Genomic DNA, 24,001 nt, shown 5'->3' on the forward strand with positions numbered 1-24,001 from the left:
AAAACTGTTCTAAACGTGTAGGGCGAAAACCAGTTGAATCAGTTTCCTAATTCTTCCTAAAAAAACAACAACAACAAAACAAACAAACAAACAAACAAACAAACAAAAAATAACCACATCAGCTGCAACCAGTAAATGGTTTGTAGATCTTCCAAGCATTGATCAAACTGAACGCATCTGCTTCAGTCAAGAAATTATGGAACATGAGCTATAAATTCAGTAAACAACCTCTTAAAGAGAAGTCAGTGTAACTCAATGAACCCAGCTATTTTCCTTGCCAGATGTCTTCAACCCAGTCCTTGACAGCCTCACTCAGTAACTGTTTCTGAACTCACAACATGCCCAAGACTGGCAATCAAGCTTCTACAGTCCCCGGTTACCTGGTTCACATAAGAGAGAAGCAGGAACAGAACAAACATACGAACTGTCTTAAGACCTGTAGTCTAAACGACTACTTGTCAATGGTGTTTGGGGAAATGGGTACAATTATCACTATGAGGGAGCTACATTTCAGTAGGAGGCTTTCATACTTTGCAGAAAGGGTGAGCATGATTTCAAAATGGAATACAGTGCTGCAATAACTGTTTTCTTTGCCTCGCCTGATGTGTGATTGAGTTTCAAAAGGGTAAGTATTTACAACAGGTGCCTAGAACACATAGCAGGCATGAGGACCTGCGTGCTCCCTCTCTCCCTCTCTAACCTCCATGAACCTGCTTGAGAAACCTGATTCCACCTCACACACTGGCAAACACCACTCTTACTGATACAGCCAGGTAGGTGTGTGTGCGTGTGCCTGTGTTTATTACTTTTACTGTAAACTCTATATTTTATTTAACACATATTTAATTTTGATAATTTTACAGTACCCTAAACTGTGTGTGTGATTATTAGTTTAAATTAAGCCATATATTTTCCTGATATATATTTAACTGTGACCAAATGTATTAGTCAGCACTTGGTCGGTAACCCAGTGCGTGCAAGGCAAACTCTTTAGAATCTTTCATTCACTTTTTCGCAGATTATAGCGACCCATTTAAAAAACACCTTCGTTCTTCGTTTTGTATGTACATTTTTTTGTAACCTGTTTAGATCCTTTCTTCCACGGCTCCCTTTCATACCCTGATCACTTGATAAATAAGACTGTCAACACAGCGCCGTTGTTACAGCCGTATTGACATAGTTTCCTGTCGAATACGCGTGTCAAATACGGCGCGCTGCTTCTTGGCAACCTGCCGGGAAATAGGGAATTTATTTCATTCAACGTCAATTGCAGCAACAGTGGGCGCGTCTATTTGCATTTATTTTTCTCGACCAATCGCTGTCTCCGGAGGCAAGTCGTAAAATCAGGGGAACCAATCAACAGTGCGTAATGCTGAACTTTTGCTACTTTGAGCAAGTTAATACATCAGAAGGCGTGGCTCCGCCTGGCCGACTCCAGCGAAAGCCTTTAACCCTTTGCGTACACGACCGGGGCGAGCACCGTGGGAAGCCTCCAACAAAAATAGTGTAGTACTATGATACAGCACTTGTTGCAAAAGTTACATGATCCTTTTACTTTAAATAATTACTTAAGTTGCTATCTATCTCGGATGCTCTTTTTTCTGCTTTTCTAGTGATTGTCCAGATCCTAGTTTTGTAGCTTCTATGGTTACGTGTAAATGATTATTTAGGTTGTTATAATAACGTTAAAAAAGTCTCTATGTTTATCATCTTCCCAAACCTGGAATTTCCCCATGTCGTTCACCCGTGCAGAAAAGCATTCGAGTGAAGAGGCTCACGATCACCCTTATGAAGAAAATAACATATCATGCTGACAGGTAGTATTTTAGCTTGGAGGCGTAACTTCTTTAACTTGCTTAAGGAGCATTTTCTTTTCCGCATTACGTTATGCAGACTGCGTTTTTGAGAGATGCTACATCGTCTTATATAGATTTTCTCCCTGACGTTTGACCAAAATACTAACTCCAAATGTTCACTATGTATCTAAAATATTCGCCGTGTTGTATAAATATATTATAAAGAGATGGCCGGTCAACTCTAATTCACATTACTGCGTACATGCACAAGACCTCACAACCTGTTGTATATGACCAGAAGCCAAATGAGGGGCCTTCCCGCGACATGTGGTTATTCCTTAGAATTTGTGGGCTTCCCGCACTATTAAAAATTCCTTGTGGTTGAATTCCATACCATAAAGTCAAAAACATGGCAGGAGATGTGCACTGTGGTCACTCCTTTATGAATATATCATCTACAAAACCCAACAGCAAAGTTTTATACCGTATACATTAACTTACCATTAAATGCATATGCGAGAACTTCCACGCTTTTAAAATCGGTCCCAAATGTAAATTGTTTTTTTTTTTTCGTGAAGTAAAGAATCGACTCGGTTAGAATGCATAAAGTTAAAGGAAAGAGATGGATGTTACGCCTTTAAGAGTTAAGAAACTTGAAACCTTGTTTGCGCAACAATCAGTGCAGCTCAGAGCCGCCAAAGTGTCTAGACTAGCACATGATGGTAGTCAGCCAATGGCTCCATCGCTCTCCTCAGGGGCCCCGTGTGTGTGTGTGTGTGTGTGTGTGTGTGTGTGTGTGTGTGTGTGTGTGTGTGTGTGTGTGTGTGTGTGTGTGTGTGTGTGTGTGTGTGTGTGTGTGTGTCGGGGGGAGAAAAAAAAGAAAAAGGGAGAGAAACGGAGAAAGAGAGAGATCTGGGCTGTAGTTTGACCAGGTCTGAACACGGGATCGGGAGCACACTTTAGTCCACGGATTGTTCCTTTTCTGGCCGCAGCACACGGATATTTTGGATGACTAAATAGGAGTGCGCTGCAACAGTGGCAATCAACCGGGATCGTGAATTCCGGCAGGATTTTTCTGTGGAATTAATTCGCGGAGGAGCTTCATTCATGTCTCTAGTACCGCTATAGTGTGGATCTGAATGTGTTTCAAAGTCCGAACCATTTAAGAACGTGCAAATTATTTTTCGATATATGTTAGCCTATATCTTTCCGTGATTTTTAGCCAGAACGTCACTTTAGTCAGTATTGTCTCTAACCTAAATTATGCGTAATATACACATATTTCCTATCACGTAAACTAGTAAATAGAACATAGGTAAACTTTTTTTTAAGTAGTTGCATTTTGCATAGCGTCTTTCTTTAACTTGACGGCATTCACAGTTGAATGCATTTTGATTTCTGTTGAGCCTTGCTTTTATTTTACGCATTGTATTTTAATGCTACATAACATTGTGCCTTCTAAACTAATGTTGTGGTTTTGCCACCGACATACAGTGCTCGGCTGTGCATATATTGCACAGCAATCAGCAAACATTAATGTTGTACGATCTCAGAAACAGTTTTAAAACGCGGAGAGCTGAACAAAAATAAAAGCACATCTAGATTTTTAAATTGTCGTATGTTCAGGACGAAACGCTCAGGTCTTGTGCGGCGACTCTGGAGAAGCCGTTTGATTCCAGATAAAGAGGGGGGCGATGGAAATGGCAAAAGTAGCGAGGGGTCTCCGGACGATCTTTTTGGTAACAACCCAGAAAAAATTCCCAAGACGGAACTCGGACCGATGACCCCAAGCGGGTCACTTGGCGTGGACTATGGGGGAGTGTGTGCCAGGAATCCCAGTGAGATCGGCGGCTCCGGGGTCACTTTGGACCAAGATGGGGGTGCAGTGTGTGTTCTGGATCAGGGAAGCCCTCGGTCCTTGCAGGACAGCGATTGTAGGACAGTCACTTGCTGTTTATTTAAAGATCGGGACCATTCTGGATCCAGGACCCCCCAGGCTGCTCAGGGTAAGGAACCGAGTTCGTGTCAGTTCGTGCTGAGGAACCTTGGATCTCGGGACAACGGTTCTCCTGAGAGTCAAGAGGCGAAGCCTCGCTCCGTAATGGAGCAGGAACTCAAGACCGCCACCTACTCGCTATTAAAAAGGCTAAAAGAGAAAACATTGGATACTCTGTTGGAAGCCGTGGAGTCCAAAGGGGGAATGCCAAGCGACTGTGTAATGGTATCGCGGACCGAGCTGCGGTTAGGCGGCCACATGGCTCCCCCTCAGCTGCTAATCTGTAAGCTTTACCGGTGGTCTGACCTGCAGCACACGGCCCAGCTCAAACCGCTCTGTGAGTGCAAGAGCTTCGGGACACAGGATGGCCCCGTGGTGTGCTGCAACCCATATCATTACAGTCGTCTCTGTGGGCCAGGTAAGGATACCTGTTCTTATGTTGTTCAAGCTGTAGATTCTGAATATAAAGTCTGTGGTGCACTAAGAAAGGCTTCCCTGTAGGTTATAGTTAATTAGTTTGACTTGATTTGGCAATGCTATAAGGAACGTGTTAACGACTGACCACCGCTAGCGTTTCTCAGATTCAGAGTAACTGGAGATGCCTAGTATTGCAGTATGTGGTATGTAACTATTCTGTGTGACAGGCTTCGTATGCTCTCCCTGGCTTTGCAAGCAAGAAGTGTTGGATCGGGACCTTGTTCTTTGACAGGCTGATTAGGATGTTACAGGTGCTTTTGATAAAAAAAGAAGCTAACACTCTGCAGCCGCCCATATGTACCCCAGGTTCAAATCAAACTGGACCAACACTTGCAAGTGTGGAGAGTGTTTATCTGAAACTGAGCAAGAAAGTGTTATACAGAAAGGTGTCAACTGAACTGTTCGCATTCACAATCATTTCTCAGTTTTCTAAGCATCTGCTTTTACAGTGGAAACGACTAACCTTTAGCATCTAAGTAATTCTGTGATTTAAGCACACAGCCTTGAATTACCCCACTAAAAAGACCAAAACACGGTCATAAGTAGGCGTTTCACTGAAGTTTATTAAGTGCATAGACCTTTTTAATATGATATGAAGATTACTTAAGGCTTGCCAGTTGCTTTGTGCGTTATGGCTTGTATCATTTCATAACCCATTTGACCTATAGCAGAGCTATTCATTAATCAAAGTGATTCATATATTAAGAAACTAATGAAAGAGAAGATCTGAGTGGAACTTGTGATGTAAATTGAGAAATTAAATAAAAAGTAGACTATTAAAAACAGAGTAGGAAAATCGAATTCAAATCCTAAAAAATCTCATAGAATGCTAGGTTTGTACAGTCTACATTGGTGGCGTATGCATTAAGATTTATAAACGTTGGCCAAACAGTGACTTATTGCAGAGTAGCCTAGCTAACCTGGGGACCACGTGTGCATCACAAAAAAAAAGAAAAAAGAAAAAAAAGAAAAGCTTGCCAGCTACCCACCTTTCTTTTGCAACGTCCTTGACGAAAGTGGAGAATTCTGTTTTAAACTTATAAGTAGGCCCAACCTTTAACATTCTAGTGTTGGGTCTGCTCCATGCAATAAACTTTTTTTTCTGAAGAGCGCGATGTCGCCTCCGCGGTGGACAGCTCGTTTTGCTTCACAGAAACTGCAGAATAACGGTCTGGAAACGGCGGTTACTCATATTTCTTATTAGGGTTTACGTAATGAATAAACAAAAATCAAGTTTTTTTTATTACACCAAGTATAAATAACAGTGTATTGGACCGGTTGTGTTTTCGATCACAGCGCTAATCGCACTTGCCTTGGCTCAGAGATGTATGAGATGGAGAACAGCCCCTCCCGAGGCTTTGCGGGGGCATGCGTGCGTTCGTGTCCCGTTAAAGGGGGTATTTTCTCCATGCGACTGAGCAGGGGCCTCTCGGATCCGAAATGTTCTACCCGCCGTTGACGTTTGCGCATGTTCACAAACTACGCGAAAGACAGACCTTACAGTCCAAAGCTGTGTCTGTGCTAGACTGTTGTCAAGATAAGCAGAGTTTTTATTTACTCTAATTAAACATGGATTTATAGCGGGATAAAAATGCATAAACAGATCCACCAGACCGGTTTTTTGTTTGTTTGTTTGTTTGTTGTTGGGGTTTTTTGTCTCGGTAATTTTAAATATTTTTTTTAACTAATTTTCATTAACTTTCATTCGCACACGTTTGAGTATTTTTATATACCATGTGCCCAAATTTATAAAACGTAAAAAACGTATAAAAACCTTAATTGATTTATCACAAAATCCCCCAAAAGTAGGAATGGATTCACAACATTAAAACATCTGAAAGCGGGTGGTAAATGCGACTTGGCTGCGTGCGGGCAAAAGGCCCTGTTCTTTTTTCTTTTATTTGGTTAGGCATTAATCCCTTTGAAATGAGATCAGTTTCAAGTTGCGTTTTAAAAGGCCTTTTGCCTAAGAAGGTCCCCTCATGCTATTTAGGTGAAGGAGTGGTGATAATATACAGTTTGCGTACTACTGGCGCCAGACTGACTAGCTGTGTATCTGAGTGACTGAGTTAGGATCCTGGCAATTACTGCCGCCACTCTTAAAGAGACAGGAGCTATTATGGCCCTTTTTTTTGTTCCGTGCCTTCTCCCTCTAGGCGAGGTCACTACGTGTTCACCCACTTTGCTTCTTTCGTGCTGCCGTTGCGTTCTTATGACCAGTTTATCTTTTCTTTCAGAAGTTTTGTCCTCAGAGGTCACGACCCCACAATCTTTTCAGCAGTATCTGAATGTTTTAAAATTCTTTTAAAAAGGCCATGTTAGTCCAGGGCAACCAGCATGACGTTTGGAACCGTGTTCCAGCATAGTCCCCCCCCTTCCAGACAGGTAGCCAGAAATACGTAGGGAATGTTTTCTCCTTTAAAATTGGTCAGCATCACTCATTGCGCTTGAGACATCTTTTGAAAGATCGTGTCTAGTTTTTCATGTTGCATTTATATGTTGGCTTGTAAAATGTTGATACAATACAAACATTATTTGTTGTTTTGATTTTCAGAAGCAAATCACCAAAATTGAGGGGGAATCTACAATAATGCTGTTTTGCATTATAGTGGTTTTGTTTGGGTGTTAACATTTATTTCAATTAGTAATTTTCTTTTCAAAGTTTAAACCGTAAATTATGTGTGGGACTTGAACTTTTTTCCCCCTGTTTCTGACCTATTTAGCTTTACACACTGTAGTAGTACTAATCAAATACAGACATTTTGAACATCAGGAATGCAGCATCGGTGGATCAGCTCTGTTTTCCAGCCTTATTTAGGCTACACCATGTACTTACAGTTCAGTAGTTTGAGGGCAGGACATGTCTGTGATTCTGTTTTAATGCTACTGTTCTTCTGCAGAGTCGCCCCCTCCTCCATACTCAAGGCTTTCCCCTAGCGATGAACACAAGCCACTGGGTGAGCCTCACACACACACACACACACACACGCACATGCACGCGCACACACGCGTGCGCGCACATGTGTGAACCTACACACACATGCACATTCACATGCACAAACATATACACATTTGAGAATATGAAGTACTAATTACTCTTATCAATGAAAACAGTTCTAAAATTCACATTTGAGCGCTGTGCGTATGTATGTTGGATGCAAGTCTTATTTTAGCCATATTGCTTCTAAAGGCAGCAACAGACACATGAACACTATCATGCGAATGGTCTCTTAGTAGTAAAACAATTGGCTCAGACCAATACATAAAAGTATAATTTACCCTATGACCAACCAAAAAAAAAAAAACACGTAACAAAATAGGCTGGACCTTGTAGTGTAGCCAGTGGCACCCGGGCTCCCTCCCACTGGACGGATCGCTAGCTCTGGAGGGAGCTAGAGAGGAAGCATAGTGTACAGCAACGTGAAGAATTTTAATGGTGGCAATTAGGCACAGTGGCCAGGAATGTGTGCGGCAGCGGAGAGAGAGAGAGAGGGAGACGTAGAGTGAGCGAGCGAGCTTGGAGGCTGCAGCCAGCATCCGGGGGACCCATTTTCAGCATGCCAGTGTGGAGGCGGCTTGGGCTTGGGCCTGGATGAGGGTGGGATCTGCTGGAACCTGCCACTGGGTCAGTGGCTAGGCAGGGATACCCCCCAGCCCAACACACACACACACACACACACACACACGCACACACGCACACACGCACACTGCCACTGCCCAGCCCTGGGCAACGACTGTAAGAAGGAGCAAATGTGACACCATTCTAAAGAACAAGCATTCTTCAAGATGAGCAGCATCCTTTGTGTGCAGTTACCGGCAACAGTTGCATGTTTGCCATTTGCTGAGATGCCATAGCAAGGAACCTGAAAATGCTGCCATGTTGACATGCTTAAATAGATTGCTGGTGAGAAATGGATAATATAAATATCTCCTCTGCTGAGCTGTGAGTATTTTGACAAGAGTTTACACGCTGATGTCACACTAATGGCCTCTTCTCTCTCTAGATCTGTCAGATTCCACACTGTCTTACACTGAAATGGAGGCTGCCAGCTCGCCAAACGTCACCCAAGGGGAATTCTCAGGTGAGTTGGTTTTTTTTGTGGACCCACAGCCCTGTGAGTACACCATTGCTTAGCCTAGCAACTGTGCAGCTAGCTGCAGCTAAACATTAGCATGCCCCATGCTCTGGTTGTGAAATTCTGCGCTGTCTTTGCAACCTTTGAGGAAATTTCACTGTTCAAACAAAAGCTATGTGCCTGCAACGATGACCTTGTGTCAGGTATTTTCTCTCACTCTTTCTCTCTCTCTCTCTCTCTCTTTTTTTTTTTTCACTGCAAGAAGCAGTAAATTTATGGAATAAATCACACAGTAAGCCATTTATCCCTGAGGCATTGATATGCTCCGGATGTCGTGTTTTATCACACCTGTACGATTTACCCCACACATCAGCCAAACAAGTCCGAGTTCCTGATGAAAGCTGGGTCTTACATGCCTCTAACGCCTGCTCCTGCATAGGGGCAGGAATAGGTTAACGTTGCTATCCCAGTGTGGTAGGAGCTAGGGTTTGGTTTGTTTTTTTGCTGTTTGAAACTATGGCTTCCCATGCGAAGGGGATACATGTGCAAACTTTGCAGGTAATTTGGCTTTTATGTTGTGCTTGACAACATAAATGTCGTCAAATTCATTAAAGAGCATACAGATCGGGGAGAGTGCAACGCAAATAAAGCTCTCATTGTGAGGCTGCGGTGCGGTGGGCCGGACGGGCTGGCCACAGACCCGGCCTACCCTCCTCTGTTTTTCTTTCAGAAATATTTGAGTGGGATCAAATTGTAATAAGATCCAAGCTTGCTTGGACACACACTCATTTACACACATGCACAAGCACACACACACACACACACACACACACACACACACAGGGACGCACAGACCACTCTCCCACATGCATTTATCCATCGCAGGCATGCACACATGCACATTTGGAACCTTACACACACACACACACACACACAAGCAGAGTTACAGCTCTCTCTAGGGAGGATAAACGTGGACTGCAGGGAAAGAGGGGAGAGGCAGGCAGGACATTTTCTCCTCATGTGAACAGGACCACACCAACGAACAAGAGGAGGTCCGGCCTCCTGATTTGAGAAGAAACACTCCCCTCTCACGGCATGCACTCAGCATGCCTGTCTCACACAGCCTGGAAGCACATCGTGCATGCACAGGATCATGGCCACGGCAGAGGGAAAAGCCTGCATGGCTTTCCTGCTGATGTGTCCCGCCACCACTACTCTCTAAGCAAGGGACCCTCCCTATGTCAACAAATGTCGGTTCAAACACTCTGGGTAATTCTAATAGACTGGTGCACTGCAGACGTGTTTGAACTGACTATGCTGTTGTGGCGGGCACACGGCTGATCTCTCTTTTTTTTTTTTGCTAAATAGAGTATTGTTTCTCTAGTGTGGGGTTGGAAAAAATAAATTTGAAAACTTGGGCTCGCCCAACTCTGCTTCTCTTTAGTTGCTCAGGTCTAATGACTGGTTTAAGCAAGCAGCAGGAACTAGCAGTAATCTTTAGTGAAGCATGTCATAACCCTTACAGTTAGGTTATTTTTCCCAGGTTTCTCAAATACCTCCAGTCTATCCTATTAGCTGCTGTGTAAGTAATTATGTTTCTCTTGGTCCGTGCATCGGACAGAGCTGCTCAGAAATGATATTCCTTAGGAATTCCCTCGGCGCGCTGGAGAAGAGAGGAATCTTTCTCCTTTTCTCCCCAAGCGCTTATCAGTACTCCCCCACATCCGTCTCCAGCACCGCACCCTTCTGGCCTCCAGAAAGCAGAGATCAATCGTGCAGTGCTCGAGCGTCTGCTCCCCCCACCCTCGTCCCTACCCCACGCGCAGGAACTAGGAAAGCTCTTAAAAGTGGGGCCACAGGGCAGAATTTCAGGGGGAGGGTGCGGTTGAGGTTACTGCAGCAGCACATTGCAGCCCCTGGGCTACTGTAATACCTGCTTCCAATATTTATCCCTTGCTGTTTGACAATCGCTGCAGAGCACGACTCAACTGGAGCAGAGGTTTTTGTTCAACTCTTGATTTTTAACTTGAAAGTTGTGTTCTGGTGGTTTGAGAGAGAAAAACACAGAGAGAGGGAGGGAGAAGAAGGCTTGCCTCATTCAGTCTGACTGGGATTCAGCATCTGGGCTTGCATGCACTTCATTACTTCACAACATTCCTCTGGATTCAGTGGAACTTAAGCCTAAATAATCAGGGGAAAAATACTGAACTGTGATATCTCTGACTGATACTGCTATAGTGATTTAAGCATACCAAGCATACTTGGTATTTTTCTCGTTCCTATATGAAAATAATTGGATAAAATGTTTATTTAAACATACATATTACGTAACGTTTACAATTATCATGATAGAATGGCAAAAAGCATTTTTACATGTATATTGAGTGAATCATATAGGGATCTTTTTTATTCATTTCATGCAGCAGCCTATCTTTAGTTAGCGATGAAAACAAATCGCACCTTTTTATTAGATTGCTTTGGATCGTTGTTCTGCTACCAGATGCTGTCGTATCCGGGCAGTTGGGATGCTCCTTACACGTATCCTCAGTCAGCAGTCAGCGTTTTGGCTTCCTGGTTGTTTTTGATGCATATCTACAGACATTCTGAATATTGTTCTTGATCTGAAGTGTTTTCCTTTATGGCTAAAATATTCTTCAGTGATCCACTGTTATAATATTCTGTGGTTCGTCTGGTCATTTGCTACTTATGAACTCACCAGTGCATTCTCGAATCTTAGTAAACTACCAAACAGTCGACTGTGACAACTGTAATGATTTGGGCATGTCTCTGATTTATTCTGATTTGTCAGCTTCATGAAGTCCTGGCATTGATGCTTCTTTGATTCTTATGTTGAAAGACAACCAAAACAGACTCCAGATGCAAACACCACATCTAGAATCAGCTCCAGACTCTGTGTTAGTGCGCTTGTGCATGAATTAATGTTGCAACAGCACACAGCTGTCCAAAAAACAACTGTGCATACAATTACAGTTACTTTTGGCCTTCTAAAATAGAAAGAGAAGGAAAGTATATAAATGGATGTTATTCCTATATGGCTCAGCTATTGTAGATAAAAGTCCCTTTACTTCATTTCAAAGCCATTTTGCTGGTTTACAGAGCCAATACAAGGCACATGACTCTGTCCAGTTACTTAGAAACTTCACTGTACATAAGTGTGTTTTAATTAAATCCTGGTGACTCTAGTTTGTGTTAAAATAACTGTTTGGGGGCTGTAATGTGCATGTGTCTGTCTAACTCTGTTTTTGTTGGTATCAGTGTGGATTTGGGTGTGTGATAAACTACAATTATTGATTAAGTGTTGCGTTATCAAAGTATGCCCACAGAACATATAGCCCCAGGGTGTGTGTGTGTGCGAGCGCGTGTGCGCGCCTGCGTGCGTGTGTGTGTGCTGAATCTGTGGCTGGGTTAGAACTGCGGAACACCTGTTTCCTCACTCCCAGCTCTCAGTTGTGTGGACGTTAGAGCGACGATGCCCTTTGAAGTTATTGCTCATTGCTTCCTGTATAACCGTGTGTGTTTCCCTGTTCTGTGATCTGTGCATTTCACGCATTCTGGCCTCCGGGTGTGTAGCAGCGACACGCTGTTGCCTCCTCGCTGCTAGTTCCTCGCTGTGCTCTTGGGGCTTTTGATTCATCAGATAACATACAAATAATTAAAGTGAAGGGTTTAAAAAAAAAAATTTTACATTCGAAATCACCGACGTCATGATTTTGAAAACAACAACAACAAACGCTCTGTTAAAAAGTACAGTGGAACTAACTGCCAGATGTCAAGAAGGAAACCTGTCCAGACTGTTTACAGCTGTACAACTGTACAAGTGTACATTCATGTGGTATTGCATCATAATTGTGTGCATCAGTCAACATAGTGCAGCGTGAGCTGTGTCATCACTGTGAGGCCAGGCTTGGTTTTTCCTAGACGCCACTGTTGCCTGGGTCTGCTAGAGCTGGCATCAGTCATGCTTGTTCGGAATGGGAAGAATGCCTCGTCACTTTCACCAGGCATCCAACTGCAGCTGGCATGCTTTAAGAGTGATACCACCCACCTTCCGAGATTTGTCTGAGAAGACCTGGATATTTTCCACTTCGTCCCTGTTTGGCCAGACTTGGGAGTTCTGCTCCACCGGTCTGAGGAGCAGAAGGGCACAGACGTTGCGGGAAGCTGCCTGTTCAGCTGCCTGTTCAGATGTATCTCCTTCCTGACTTCCATCATTAAAGTTCAGCTTCCTTTAGCCTCTCCAGTAGGACTGACTCTAAAGCTACTGGCATAAGCTGCATATGGCAACAACATAAATGAGTAAGTAAGCAATGTATAGAAGACGCTACCTAGCAAAATATCCAGAGTTGAATTAACACCTAACTGGTCACAAAAGAGCACTGGGGGCGTAGATCCATCAGTCGGGATTTTGCTGTGTTTTGTGACCATCACAAGTGGATTGGCCACACACGGGCAGTGAATCAGACTTTGAGTGTATTGCCACATTCACATTGATATTTCTATTGCTGTTGTTTGTCAGCTTGCAGTGGGCTGGTGTTGTGCAGGTAGACCAGCCGCAGCTCCAGTTACAGTAGAAGTGCTGTGTAGGTTTTTTGTTCAGGACAAGTGGGGGTTTCTGTTCTAGAATGATAGTCTGACACACACACACACACACACACACACACACAGACAGACACACAGAATGTTGTTTTCATGTTGTTGTTCTCTGATGCACATGCAGTATAAACACACATGCCTGTGTGACTAGGTCAGCTTGAACCACCTCAAAAGTTTAACTCATTCCTGGTGTGGGTGTGTGTGTGTGTGTGTGTGTGTGTGTGTGTGTGTGTGTGTGTGTGTGTGTGTGTGTGTGTGTGTGCGCATATGTGTGCAGCATAATTAAACAGAGTAATCAAAGCATGTATGGCTGTTCTTATTAGCCCTGATTAGATTGCATCTGTAAATTCTCAAGCAGTTTAAAATGCATTTGATATCTTTCCCTGGAATTGAGCTCATTAGCTTCCTCACAGACATTTGTGCCTAGATTGAGTTTAAGGCCATTGTGCTTTTTAATGTTATTTTCCACACTTTGTGTTATTAGACCGTGAACTGTAAATGTGCCCACATTCCAACTCCTTGATGCTGAGTCACTGCCAAAAGGCTGACGAGATGGGTTTTGTCCTTCACTGACACAAGCCACTACGGTTGGGATGACATCACCCAGATGACATCAACTTTGACATACCCCAATGCACATCTGAGGAATTTATTTAAGTGAATGTCATAGTGCTGCATTTTAATTTTAGCGGTTGTTCTCATGGGACGCTCTGCCGTGGTTTACCTCATTTCCTGCCGTTCCCACTTACGTAGGAGACACGCATCCCCTCAGCCGCCTGTGACACATGCTCCCTCCTAGCCCAGACCCTGGGCCTCCCTCCAGTGGGGTGAAATCCCAGACTCTAGTGAGGGGTAGCCGAGCCATTCCGGGCCCATTCCTCCCTGCCCCCCTCATCCCGCTGCTTGGGTTCGCCCCAGTGGGCTGCAGCCCACCCGGCCTCCGCCCCCTTTCTGCCTGGCACAGGGCCTCAGGTTTCCACCGCAGCCTCCGAGCATGGCCGCATTCACCCAGGCTCTGGAGAGATCCAGGATACGGGATGTGGAAATAATGTGACTCGAGTACTTCCACCCAGCCTCCAAAAAACCAGGTTCTGCGGATTGTTTATTTGAGGGGAAGGAGGCCTCGGCCAAACATCCTGTTTTAAAAAGCCTGCCTTGGCTGCGTAGCGCCGGACCGCTGGGCCCCGCTCAATCGCCCCTTTGACGGCAGGGGGAGGATGAGGAATGTTGAAGAGAAGGCCAGTGGTTTGGAGGTGATGTGTGTTTGTGTGTGTGCATGTATGTGTTGGGTGTGTGTCTGTGCTCATTAACTGAACTTTCCTGCCAAGGTTTGTTCTGAGTTTTACGTATGGAGCATGTGACACTGAACATCCTGAGCAAAAAAATGTTTTTGTCTCTTACAAACATGCACTGACCCAAACACACACACACACACACACACACACGCCACTGTGCTGTGACTGAAGCCATGGGGCTCTCCTCGAATGTGTGTTCCTGTCCGGAGAGAAGGCTTCCCCTTTCCCGTTAAATAACGTGGTTATCAGTCATCAGACAACAGCTACCTTGCCAGCTCGACGTCTCCACTGCGTTGGTTGTGTCTGGGCCTCTGACGCAGGGCTGGGAATAGGTGCTTCACATCAGAGCTGTCCCAACATCCCTGTTTTCAGTCTGTTTTCAGGGCCTTAAAGGAAGTAGGTGTGGCCTACCGAAAAACTGTACAGACAACTGTATTGTCTGTAAAATGTTTGAATGTGTAATGACACAGATTGGTGCTGTCTTATCTCCTTATGGGCAAGTGAGTGTGTTCACAGTGTGCAAGTCCTTATGGTGTGTGCGTGTGCGTGTGTGTGTCCGTCCGTCCACACACTGTTTGGCCTCTTGATGTGGGATTGGAATGAGATCTCAAGGATATTAGATTAGAATCTTTTGTTTTCTCTCCAGGTTGTTTGAGTGTTATAAGGATTTCAAGATGTGAGGCTTTTGCAAGGCGTGTGTGTGTGTATGTGTTTGGGGGGGGGGGGGGGGGGGGGTCTTTTTTTAACAGAGCTGTTATGTACTTTTATAACAGCACAGCAACACAATACATATAGTGTTCAAGCCTGCCCGCATCGTATTTCATTTTAACGTTTTTTATGATTGCAACTAGCCATTCATCAGGAGGCTTTGCAGCTCGTTTGAACCCAAGCACAAGCGTTAATCACTCACTGGATGAAGAGGTGTGGCGTCAGATGCTTCACTCTCTGCTCGGCTAATAGAAACCTGTTAATCTGGAGAACGGCACGGCAGCTGCCTGCAAAATCAGCCCTGAGTCAACAGAGACTATGCTGCCACACACCGTGTTTACTTACTTGTTCATGGCAACACTGTTAGGCTCTGGGCAGTGCTTGCACTCCCAGGGGCTCACTGGAGGCTTCTCTAAATGACGGAGCTTTTTTGAATCGGGCATTTCGGCCTTGAGTTGATATGCTGATTCTGTCCTCGACCCCGATGGTCAGCCCAACCTCGATCTAAGCCTTGTTGCAGGTTTAGCGTCCACACTGATGTGGCACACTGGCCGGCAGGCCACTTCCTCTGCATAGCTGCTAACGTGTAATCCGGGCCCTTCCTAACGCACGCGGGTGATCCCGGCGCTCGGACAGCTGCACGCGTGCCACAGAAAACCAGGCCCCGTCCTGCGCCGATCCCCGGCGTTTAAAAACACGCGGAGCTTGCAAGTGATTGCTTTCACCCGGAGGCTCACTGCCCAGCCCTGCGCGGCGGAAAGGCCGCTCTGCTTGCTGCCACTCCCTCTGTCCTCCAGGAGGCGCTCCTGCGCACCCACACGCTTCCTCCAATGGAGCCATTCATGCAGGCCAGGCCACAGGGTTAGGACAACAGATAAAGGGCCAGCCGTGCCATTAAAAATGTATGGAATGTCCAACTGTTGGTTTAGTGTTTTAGCGAGCCCACTCTCAAGGCTGCGTGGGGTGGGGGCTGGGACGAACAATGCCCCGTTTGAGCGGTGGGTGCTCTGAAAGCCCCCCCCCCGGGCCCTGACCCAGGGGAGCGGGCGGAAGAGGAGGCATTTATGGAAGCTGACGGCGTGTGTTGGATTTTGTTTTATTTTCTCAGTGTTTTTCAAGGGCGGGCACTTACAAATGCATGCGCATGGCTCTGTCAGGGTGGGAACGGGGGGATTTGGACGTGTGGTCCAGTCGGGTGACTAAAATGAGGTGAAGGATTGTTTTCCTGCTTTCCTCTCCCGAGGAGCTTTGACAGTTGCCGCCGATGGCAGGTGGTATTTTTAAAAGTGCAAAGAGCCGCGGCACAGTGAGGCTAAAGCAAGGTGCACTTACGCAGCCCGACATTTCCACACTGAGCAAGGTAGGCTGTGTGTGTGTGTGTGTGTGTGTGTGTGTGTGTGTGTGTGTGTGTGTGTGTGTGTGTCCCTGTTGGCTTGGCTTGAGACTAGCTAACATTTTGCTAACAGTGGATGTATTTGCAGCAGATTTAGATCTGACCTTTCCTGATGTGGCTTCTTCTCCCTCCCTCGGGTGAAAGAGTTGTCAGGCTCAGGCTAACACATAATGGCAACTGCAGCTTCGTAGACACTTTCAGAACCCCAGTGCCACTCCACAGAGCTGTTTTCTTTTGTAGTGCTCACAAACTGCTCACCCACGGCTCGCCCATGTCTCACCCACTGTTTCCCAGTACACTGTTCCAAGCTGATGCTGATGGCAGTACGTGACTTGATCAGCGTAATGTCTTGCGGACAGTGAGCAGCACTCGCTCGGTGTCGGGCCCCTCGTATGAGCGCGGCAGCGCCGATCGAAACGGAGCGCGTCTGTCGGCGTGCTGACAGATCCCATTTTGCCTTCAGCGTGTGAGACCCAGCCGGCCGATCAGTACTCCGGCATCCGCTAAGTCAAGCGCACGTCCATCACCTCCGGCACGTGGCGTCCGTTTCCGTAACCTTTGTCTTAAACAAACCTCTAGACACGGATGAACCGGCGTGCGATCTCATGCCGCGGTGCGCTTGCGGCAGACTCGTGCCCCTGGACCTCGCAGCAGAAATGACATTTGTGTTTCTGTGCACGGATTGCCGCTTGTGCTGGAAAATACGCTACTGGAAATACAACAGCGCTCAGGCGTGCAGGTGGAAAGCGCTGCTCATGTATGCGTAGCGTTGTCGCATCCACGCCTGTGCTGGGATTAGTTGTGACCTGTCATTTATGACCGATCCAGCGGAGGGAACCAATCCGGGTTCCGCGTCCTGGCTCGGAGCAGCAGTGCACACGGGCCGCCAGTACCCACTCCGGCTCCCTCCAGAGAGGCTGGTTCGCTCGCGTCTTCTGCCTCGCTTGACGGAGCATGAACAGCAGTGTGCGCTGGGTCGGACTCGGCTGGCCTCCCGCGGCCCAGCAGGGGCGAGGGGGCGCTTATCGATCCGACAGGTCTTCCTCGTCGACAACGGGACAGGAGAGGGAGAGGTGGAGGCACGCAGTTCTCTGCGGGCTTCAGTTGCTCACTCGCTCGCTCGAGCTGGCCGGTGCTCATTCACGCTTTGTTAATGTCGCCGAACACGTTATGGGGCCCCACAGAATGGGAAAGAGAGAGAGAGAGAGAGAGCGCAGATGGGGAGGTAGTAGAGGGGGAGAGAAGCAGAGAGAAATCCATCTGTGTGAAAGCGCAGGGCCGGTTAGTGTGTCTGGCTGATAGAGCCGTGTTTGATGGCACAGATAGCACAGACGCCAGCCTAAATGTAGCCCGCTGGAGAGCTGTAAGTTGCCCTGCAGTGATAGTTGTCTAAAAACCTGAGCCTTACCTCACAGGACCGAGGCCTTGGGGCCTGGCCTGCCGTGTTTATTCTGCTTCAGTTTTTCCCACTCGGAAGAACTCCGTGATCCCCAGGAGCAGCCTCACTGTCCAGCCAGAGTTGGAAAAAGAATGCTCTGGTCTGTCAAGAGTGGCGTCAAAAGATGAATTCCGTGCACCATAAAATGTAGTCTTTCTCTTTCCTCTTCCTCCCACCTCTTTGTCTTTGTCCCTCTCTCTCCCACTCACACACTCACACACACACTCACACTCACTCACACACACACACACACACACACTCACACACACACACACACACACACACGCGTGCACATAAACATACCCTCAGTCTGTCTCCCCTCTGCCTGTCAGCCTAGTGGTAGAGTCTAATAGCTGGAGGGGAATATAATCCTTGGCACAGGATAAGAGACTGCAACTCCCCCCTTCTCTCTCTCTCTCTCTCTCTCTCTCTCTCTCTCCCTCTAGTTAAACGGACCGGCAGCAGCTCTGCTCTGAGCTGCGGAGGAATGAGTTCATCTTTTCAGAATTCTCTGGATTAGAGGGGATGATAAAGACAGGGATGTAGGCCTGCAGTTTGGTGGGAAGAGATGACAGGCCAGCTCAGCCATGCTGCTGTTTGTCTCTCTCTCTCTCTCCCTCTCTGCCTCCTTCTTCTCTCTCTCCTCTTGTTCTGTCCTTTCTTCCCTGCATGGTGCTTTTAAAAGCATTAGGGGGATAATAAGAGAGGATTGCCACCGAAACTCTTGAGATCTTTTCGTGTACTCAGTAGTAATTACTCCCAGCTCACCCCACTGAAGTGTTGTTGGGATGTGAGTGTGTGTGTTTTGGGGTGGGCATCTTCCACCTCTTCCCCTCTGCTCTTCATTTTCCCTCCACCACGTGAAAAGGCACCGTTCAGGAGCAGAAATGCTCGACATACCGTGTAAACATAGCGACTGCTGGAGGGAGTGTGTGCTCGCTGCGCCGCCAACCCTACGATTTCGCTTCCTGGATCCTCCACGATTAAACCCACGCCGACCCGGGTCCCATGCTCCCACCTTGCCCTAACGCCCCCGGAGCTCGTTTACTGAGGTGCCCTGAGGCCAAACTGGGAGCCTGTGGCGTGATTCATCTGCAGTTTTAAGTCACCGGCTTCGCCATCCGAGCAGGCTTCGAACGCTTTGATCCTCCTCCTTCCTCAATGAGAGACCAGAGGAGGAGACGCAGCCGTGTAGGTCTGCTGTGGTTTCCATGGAGAAGTTTCCTTGTTGGTGAACAATCTCGCTCTTTGCCCTGCGAAGCACGCGATGAGAGAAGAGGCATGAAACGCATTTGTTTACCCAAGTGATTGTGCTGTAGTTTTAACAGGGCATTATTTGCAAGTGCAGACGTTCAAAGGCAGTGCCTGTGTGCGCGCGCGCGCATGTGTGTGTGTGTGTGTGTGTGTGTGTTTATGAAGAAGTTTACCAATGAAGCAAAACAAAAGCTGGGGCTGAAATGCAAGCCTGGTTTGTGGATGCTTGCACACGGGTCCGTTTTGTAGTAGCTCGTTCCCTCTGTCTTTAACTCTAATTGAATGCAGACAGTTTCAGAAAAGACTGGTCATCCTCCCCAGCCATCACCTTTAATCCCCTGTTTGAGGGTGCAGTTTGCTAACACCATTTAAATCATTCTGCTTTGACTGAGCGCTCCTGGCTTTAATGTCAACACATTTCGCACCACAGTGCCACACGGCCTTTCAAAGGTCTGGCGCGCCTTCCAGTGTTTACCAACCTGTTCTCAAAAGAAGCCCAGGGACCCTAAGTGCTGATCCGGGACCAGCCTGCATGTCTGCGTTACTGTGAAGTGCGCAAAGCACATCCAGAATGCCGCCGATCCGAGGCCTGCGAGCTCCAAGAGAGGTGATTGATGGGTAGCGGCTTCGCACGACAACTTCCCGAGACGCTGCCGAGCTGGAACGTATGCTGGTTGGTTCCGAGTTGACGCAGCCCCTGGAAGAGCTGCATTTCTGGGTGGCGCAAGTCGAGTGGTGAACTCGGGCTGGCTGAGCGCGCTGTCTGTCTGCTGGCTGTCGGCCTCTGCGAGACCGGCGTGCGGAGGAGACAGTTCTGAGAATATAATGGCGATAATAGCAGCCGTTACTTTCTTAATGGGTAAACGGAGCTGTTGGGAGGTGGCAGGGTTAAACAGATGCAAAGTGGTGTAATTGCTCCCAGCTTGCTTGTGCGTGTGGGACGGTGGGCGGATGTGTGTATCTGTGGCTCCCTCTGAAGTGAGGGGAACCCCAGAAATGACAGGGTTGGATGGTCTTCGAATGTTCTTCTTTAAGACGTGCTTCAGTGTCCTGCCCTTCCGCTCATGTGGAAGCGTTGTGCTATGACTGAGGGTTTACAGGGCTGTCTTTAACGGTGACTGCAGCCAGGGAGTTGCTCCTGTTGACTGGTTCTCCATCTCCATACTAGCATGTTCCAAGTGCACTTTCTACCATTAACAGTAAATTGACTTTGTATGTGTGTATGCATTTGAGTGTGTTGAGTGACCGTGTGTTTGTGTGTATGTAGTATGACTGTGTGCGTGTCTTTGTGTGTGTGTGTGTGTGTGTGTGTGTGTGTGTGTGTGTGTGTGTGTGTGTGTGTGTAGTATGACTTTGTATGTGTGTATGCATTTGAGTGTGTCGAGTGACTGTGTGTTTGTGTGTATGTAGTATGACCGTGTGTGTGTGTGTGTGGGTGTGTAGGAGGGACCTCCAGGGGGCAGCAGGAAGGACCTCTGTGTGTCCTGATTGCGTCCTCTGTGTCCTGATTGCGTCCTTTGTGTCCTGATTGTCGTCGGTGTGATCATGTGTATTTCCCAATACCTGCTCTCCCGCAAGGCACCAAACGTGTGCTCATCGCTTTACATCATCTGCCTGCTCGGCTGGTGGAGACACTTTATTCAGAGGTGCATTGAAATGTGGTGGGTGGTGATTTGTAGATCAGGAATGTTGGTGAGAAAAGCATGTGTGTATTAAGGGTGGCATGTCAACGGTGATCTTTAGATGGGGGAAAGGTAGATTGATAGAATGTGTGTGAGAGAGAGATTTAGTGAGACAGATTTATTGAAGCAGAAAGAGCGAATAAAGCAGGGGGAAGGGCTGAAACCTACAGAGAGATGGTGAGGGAGAAGTTTAGGAAGTCGTGCTGACCATTTCTCAACAGAACTGTGTGTGTTGGATAATCAGAGAGTATTTGTGGCAAAATGTAGAGAGATTGAGAAGATGGATAGAGAGAGATGGCCCTGTTTTGTTAAGGAAAGTCCAGTGAGTTTACCCGTCATCGGAAGATTGATCCTCTTCTCTGTCTTTCCCTCCATAATGACACACTTATAGAGCAGCTCTCAGCAAGACACGGTGCAGCCAAAACACACACTTTACTCCATAACAAAATACTGCCCAGTATTCTCCTCACCTCTCGCACACTTAAAGTGTGTCTCGCACATGTGTGTCTGTCTTAAGCAGAGGCCTCATGGAATGTCCATCTCCTGCTCCTAAACTAAACATTAAATAGATTATTAACCTTTATCCTTTACACCTATGTCTAAAACCATGGAACATGCACCCCTGGCTTCTCTCTCTGTTTCTCTCTCATTGTCTCTCTGTCTCTTTGTCTTTTTTTGTATAAGCTAAAGTTATGTGATACTCTTGGGTGAGGGACAAACTTAACCGCTGCTGACCATTTTCTGCTCATCATTATAGCCTACATCTCTCTCTATTGTCTCAGATGTATAGATGTGGAGGCATCGTCTCATGTGTCGCAGCTTTTCCAAAGCCTTTGTGTTTCACTTAAATGTCTTCAACTGGCTTGTGCGTGGCCTGCACCATTTATGCTGCCCATAAGGCTGTGGCCTTTTTTTTTAAGCCTCTGAAATGATAGCAGACAGAGGGCTGTAAAGGCTTTGGAGGAGAAAAGAAAAAAACTGCCTTGCAGGCTTGCGCAGGATCTGAGGAATTCATTAATGGTAACGTTCAGGGGCCCAGGCAAGAGGGGCCACCAGAGTTCCACTCCCACACACATCCAGATCTTGTACGGCAGCCTAGCTGGCAGACCTGTTCCCCTTCCCACAGCGGAGTTGTAGTCCCGACATACCTTTCCCAGGATGTGCACTTTATTTCTAACGCTTGCGCGTTTTTTGCTGTGTATTTTCACTTGTGCGACATCAAATCACCAGCGCATGTGTGTGCCTGTCTGTGTGTCTGTACTGTGTGCTCTGAGTTGGATGAAGTGTGTGTGTGTGTGTGTTCCTCCACCTCAAACGCTCTGAGAAATAGCCCAGCCATTCATTAGGGTCCGAGTGCACAGCCAGTGACAGGAATGGGGCCACAGACTGGGCCCTTTAAATCCCTTCTGCCAATAGACTCTCTGAAGCAAAATAATGGCATCACTCTGTGTGTGAGTTAATGGGAGCTGATAGGCCAAAGCCTGGGGGTCAGGGGGTCGCGAGCTTGGGCTAAGTTGTCAGGGAGCTGAATGCCATTCCCCCAGCCTGCAGTGGGAGCAGGGAGGGGACCCTAACCCTAGCCGTCCAACCGCACCCCCATCTTCAGCCACCCACTGGTTTAGAGAGAGAGAGAGAGAGAGAGATTAATTGTTGGGGAGGAACAGGATATGAGCTCAGGGAAACCCCCCTCCCCAAATGCTCTCTCCATCAGCGGAGGAAGACCAGAGTAGCAGAAATGTACACAAACTGTAGAGTGTGTGTGTGTGTGTGTGTGTGTGTGTGTGTGTGTGTGTGTGTGGCAAAGTTCAACACCAGGGAGCTATAATTCATTGGGAGAGTCCATGGGCTTGGACTACTCAGCCATGAGCAGTGAATGAGCAGTGAATGAGCAGTGAATGAGCAGTGAATGAGCAGGCTGATTTATGGGGAGGTGGGCGTCTGGAGCCACTCCTCGCCTTCTCCTGCAGGTATTCCAGGACTAGCCATTTGACCATGCTGGCGAGAAGAGCTTTTCAATGAGTGGAGACAGAAGTTACTATTTGCTTTTAGAGGAGTTTGGTAGGGTTTTGATTTTTTTGGCGTTCTATCCAATATTGTTTTCAATTTGGATTTTAAGATTTTAACATGCTATGGGTAGTCAGACAGAAGGCTTGTGGTTAAGTCAATGTGAGTACAAGGAAGATTGTACACAATGTCAAAACAGCCTGTCTTATTTAAAGGCTGTTTTGACATTGTGCACAATCTTCCTGGATAAAGAATCCCTTCATTTTTGCGTTCCCGAGATCCTAACCCTGCGTTCCCCCGTCTCTGTGTCTGTTCCAGACGCCAGTCTGTCGCCGGACGCCCCTAAGCAGATGCACTGGTGCAGCGTGGCGTACTGGGAGCACCGCACGCGGGTGGGCCGCCTCTACCCGGTGTATGAGCCCTTCGTCAGCATCTTCTACGACCTACCTCAAGGCACGGGGCTGTGCCTGGGCCAGCTGGGCGGCGACCGGCGCGGGGGCTCGGCGCAGCGCACGCGCGGCAAGATCGGCTACGGCCTGCTGCTGAGCCGCGAGGCCGACGGCGTGTGGGCCTACAACCGTAGCCAGAGTCCAATCTTCGTCAACTCGCCCACGCTGGAGGCCCCTGGGGGCCGTGCCCTGGTTGTGCGCAAGGTCATGCCCGGCTACTCCATCAAGGTGTTCGACTACGAGCGCTCGGCGCAGCTGCGGCACCAGGCCGAGCCTGGCTTCCTGGACGGGCCCTACGACCCCAACAGCGTCAGAATCAGCTTCGCCAAAGGCTGGGGACCCTGCTATTCACGCCAGTTCATCACCTCCTGCCCCTGCTGGCTGGAAGTCCTCCTCAACAACCACAGATAACACAAACACACACGCAGGTGCGCGCACAGGTGGACGGATGGACGGATGGACAGACTTAGGACTTAAGAGAAGTGCCGAGACAATATATGGACCTGACAAACTATCCCAAATATTATCTACTTAGATTTAATATAAAGTTTTATATATTATATGAAATATATATTATACTTGTAAATACTGGAGTCATTTTTACAATGTAATTATTTATGTATGGTGCAATGTGTACATGGACAAGTGGAAAAAACAGGAAATGCACTTTGGCTTATATATATATATATATATATATATATATATATATATATATATATATATATATATATATATATATATAAAAATATATATAAAATATCTATAAAGATAAAGAATCTTTCAATACCGATTTGAAAAATTATACAGCAAAAATAGGAT

The 24,001-nt window shown here is 46.9% G+C and overlaps 1 protein-coding gene across 1 annotated transcript; it reads left to right on the top strand.

The window, feature by feature from the left end:
- The first annotated feature begins 2,657 nt into the window (after positions 1-2,657).
- On the top strand, positions 2,658-23,643 carry smad6b (SMAD family member 6b). Its single transcript, XM_027022385.2, has 4 exons — positions 2,658-4,210; positions 7,170-7,226; positions 8,274-8,351; positions 23,052-23,643. Exons 1-4 carry the CDS (start codon positions 3,415-3,417, stop codon positions 23,591-23,593), a joined length of 1,473 nt encoding a protein of 490 aa, XP_026878186.2. The 5' UTR covers positions 2,658-3,414; the 3' UTR covers positions 23,594-23,643.
- Positions 23,644-24,001: the final 358 nt, after the last annotated feature.

This window comes from Electrophorus electricus, chromosome 4 (genome assembly GCF_013358815.1).
Source record: "Electrophorus electricus isolate fEleEle1 chromosome 4, fEleEle1.pri, whole genome shotgun sequence".
NCBI classification, from domain to species: Eukaryota; Metazoa; Chordata; class Actinopteri; order Gymnotiformes; family Gymnotidae; genus Electrophorus; species Electrophorus electricus.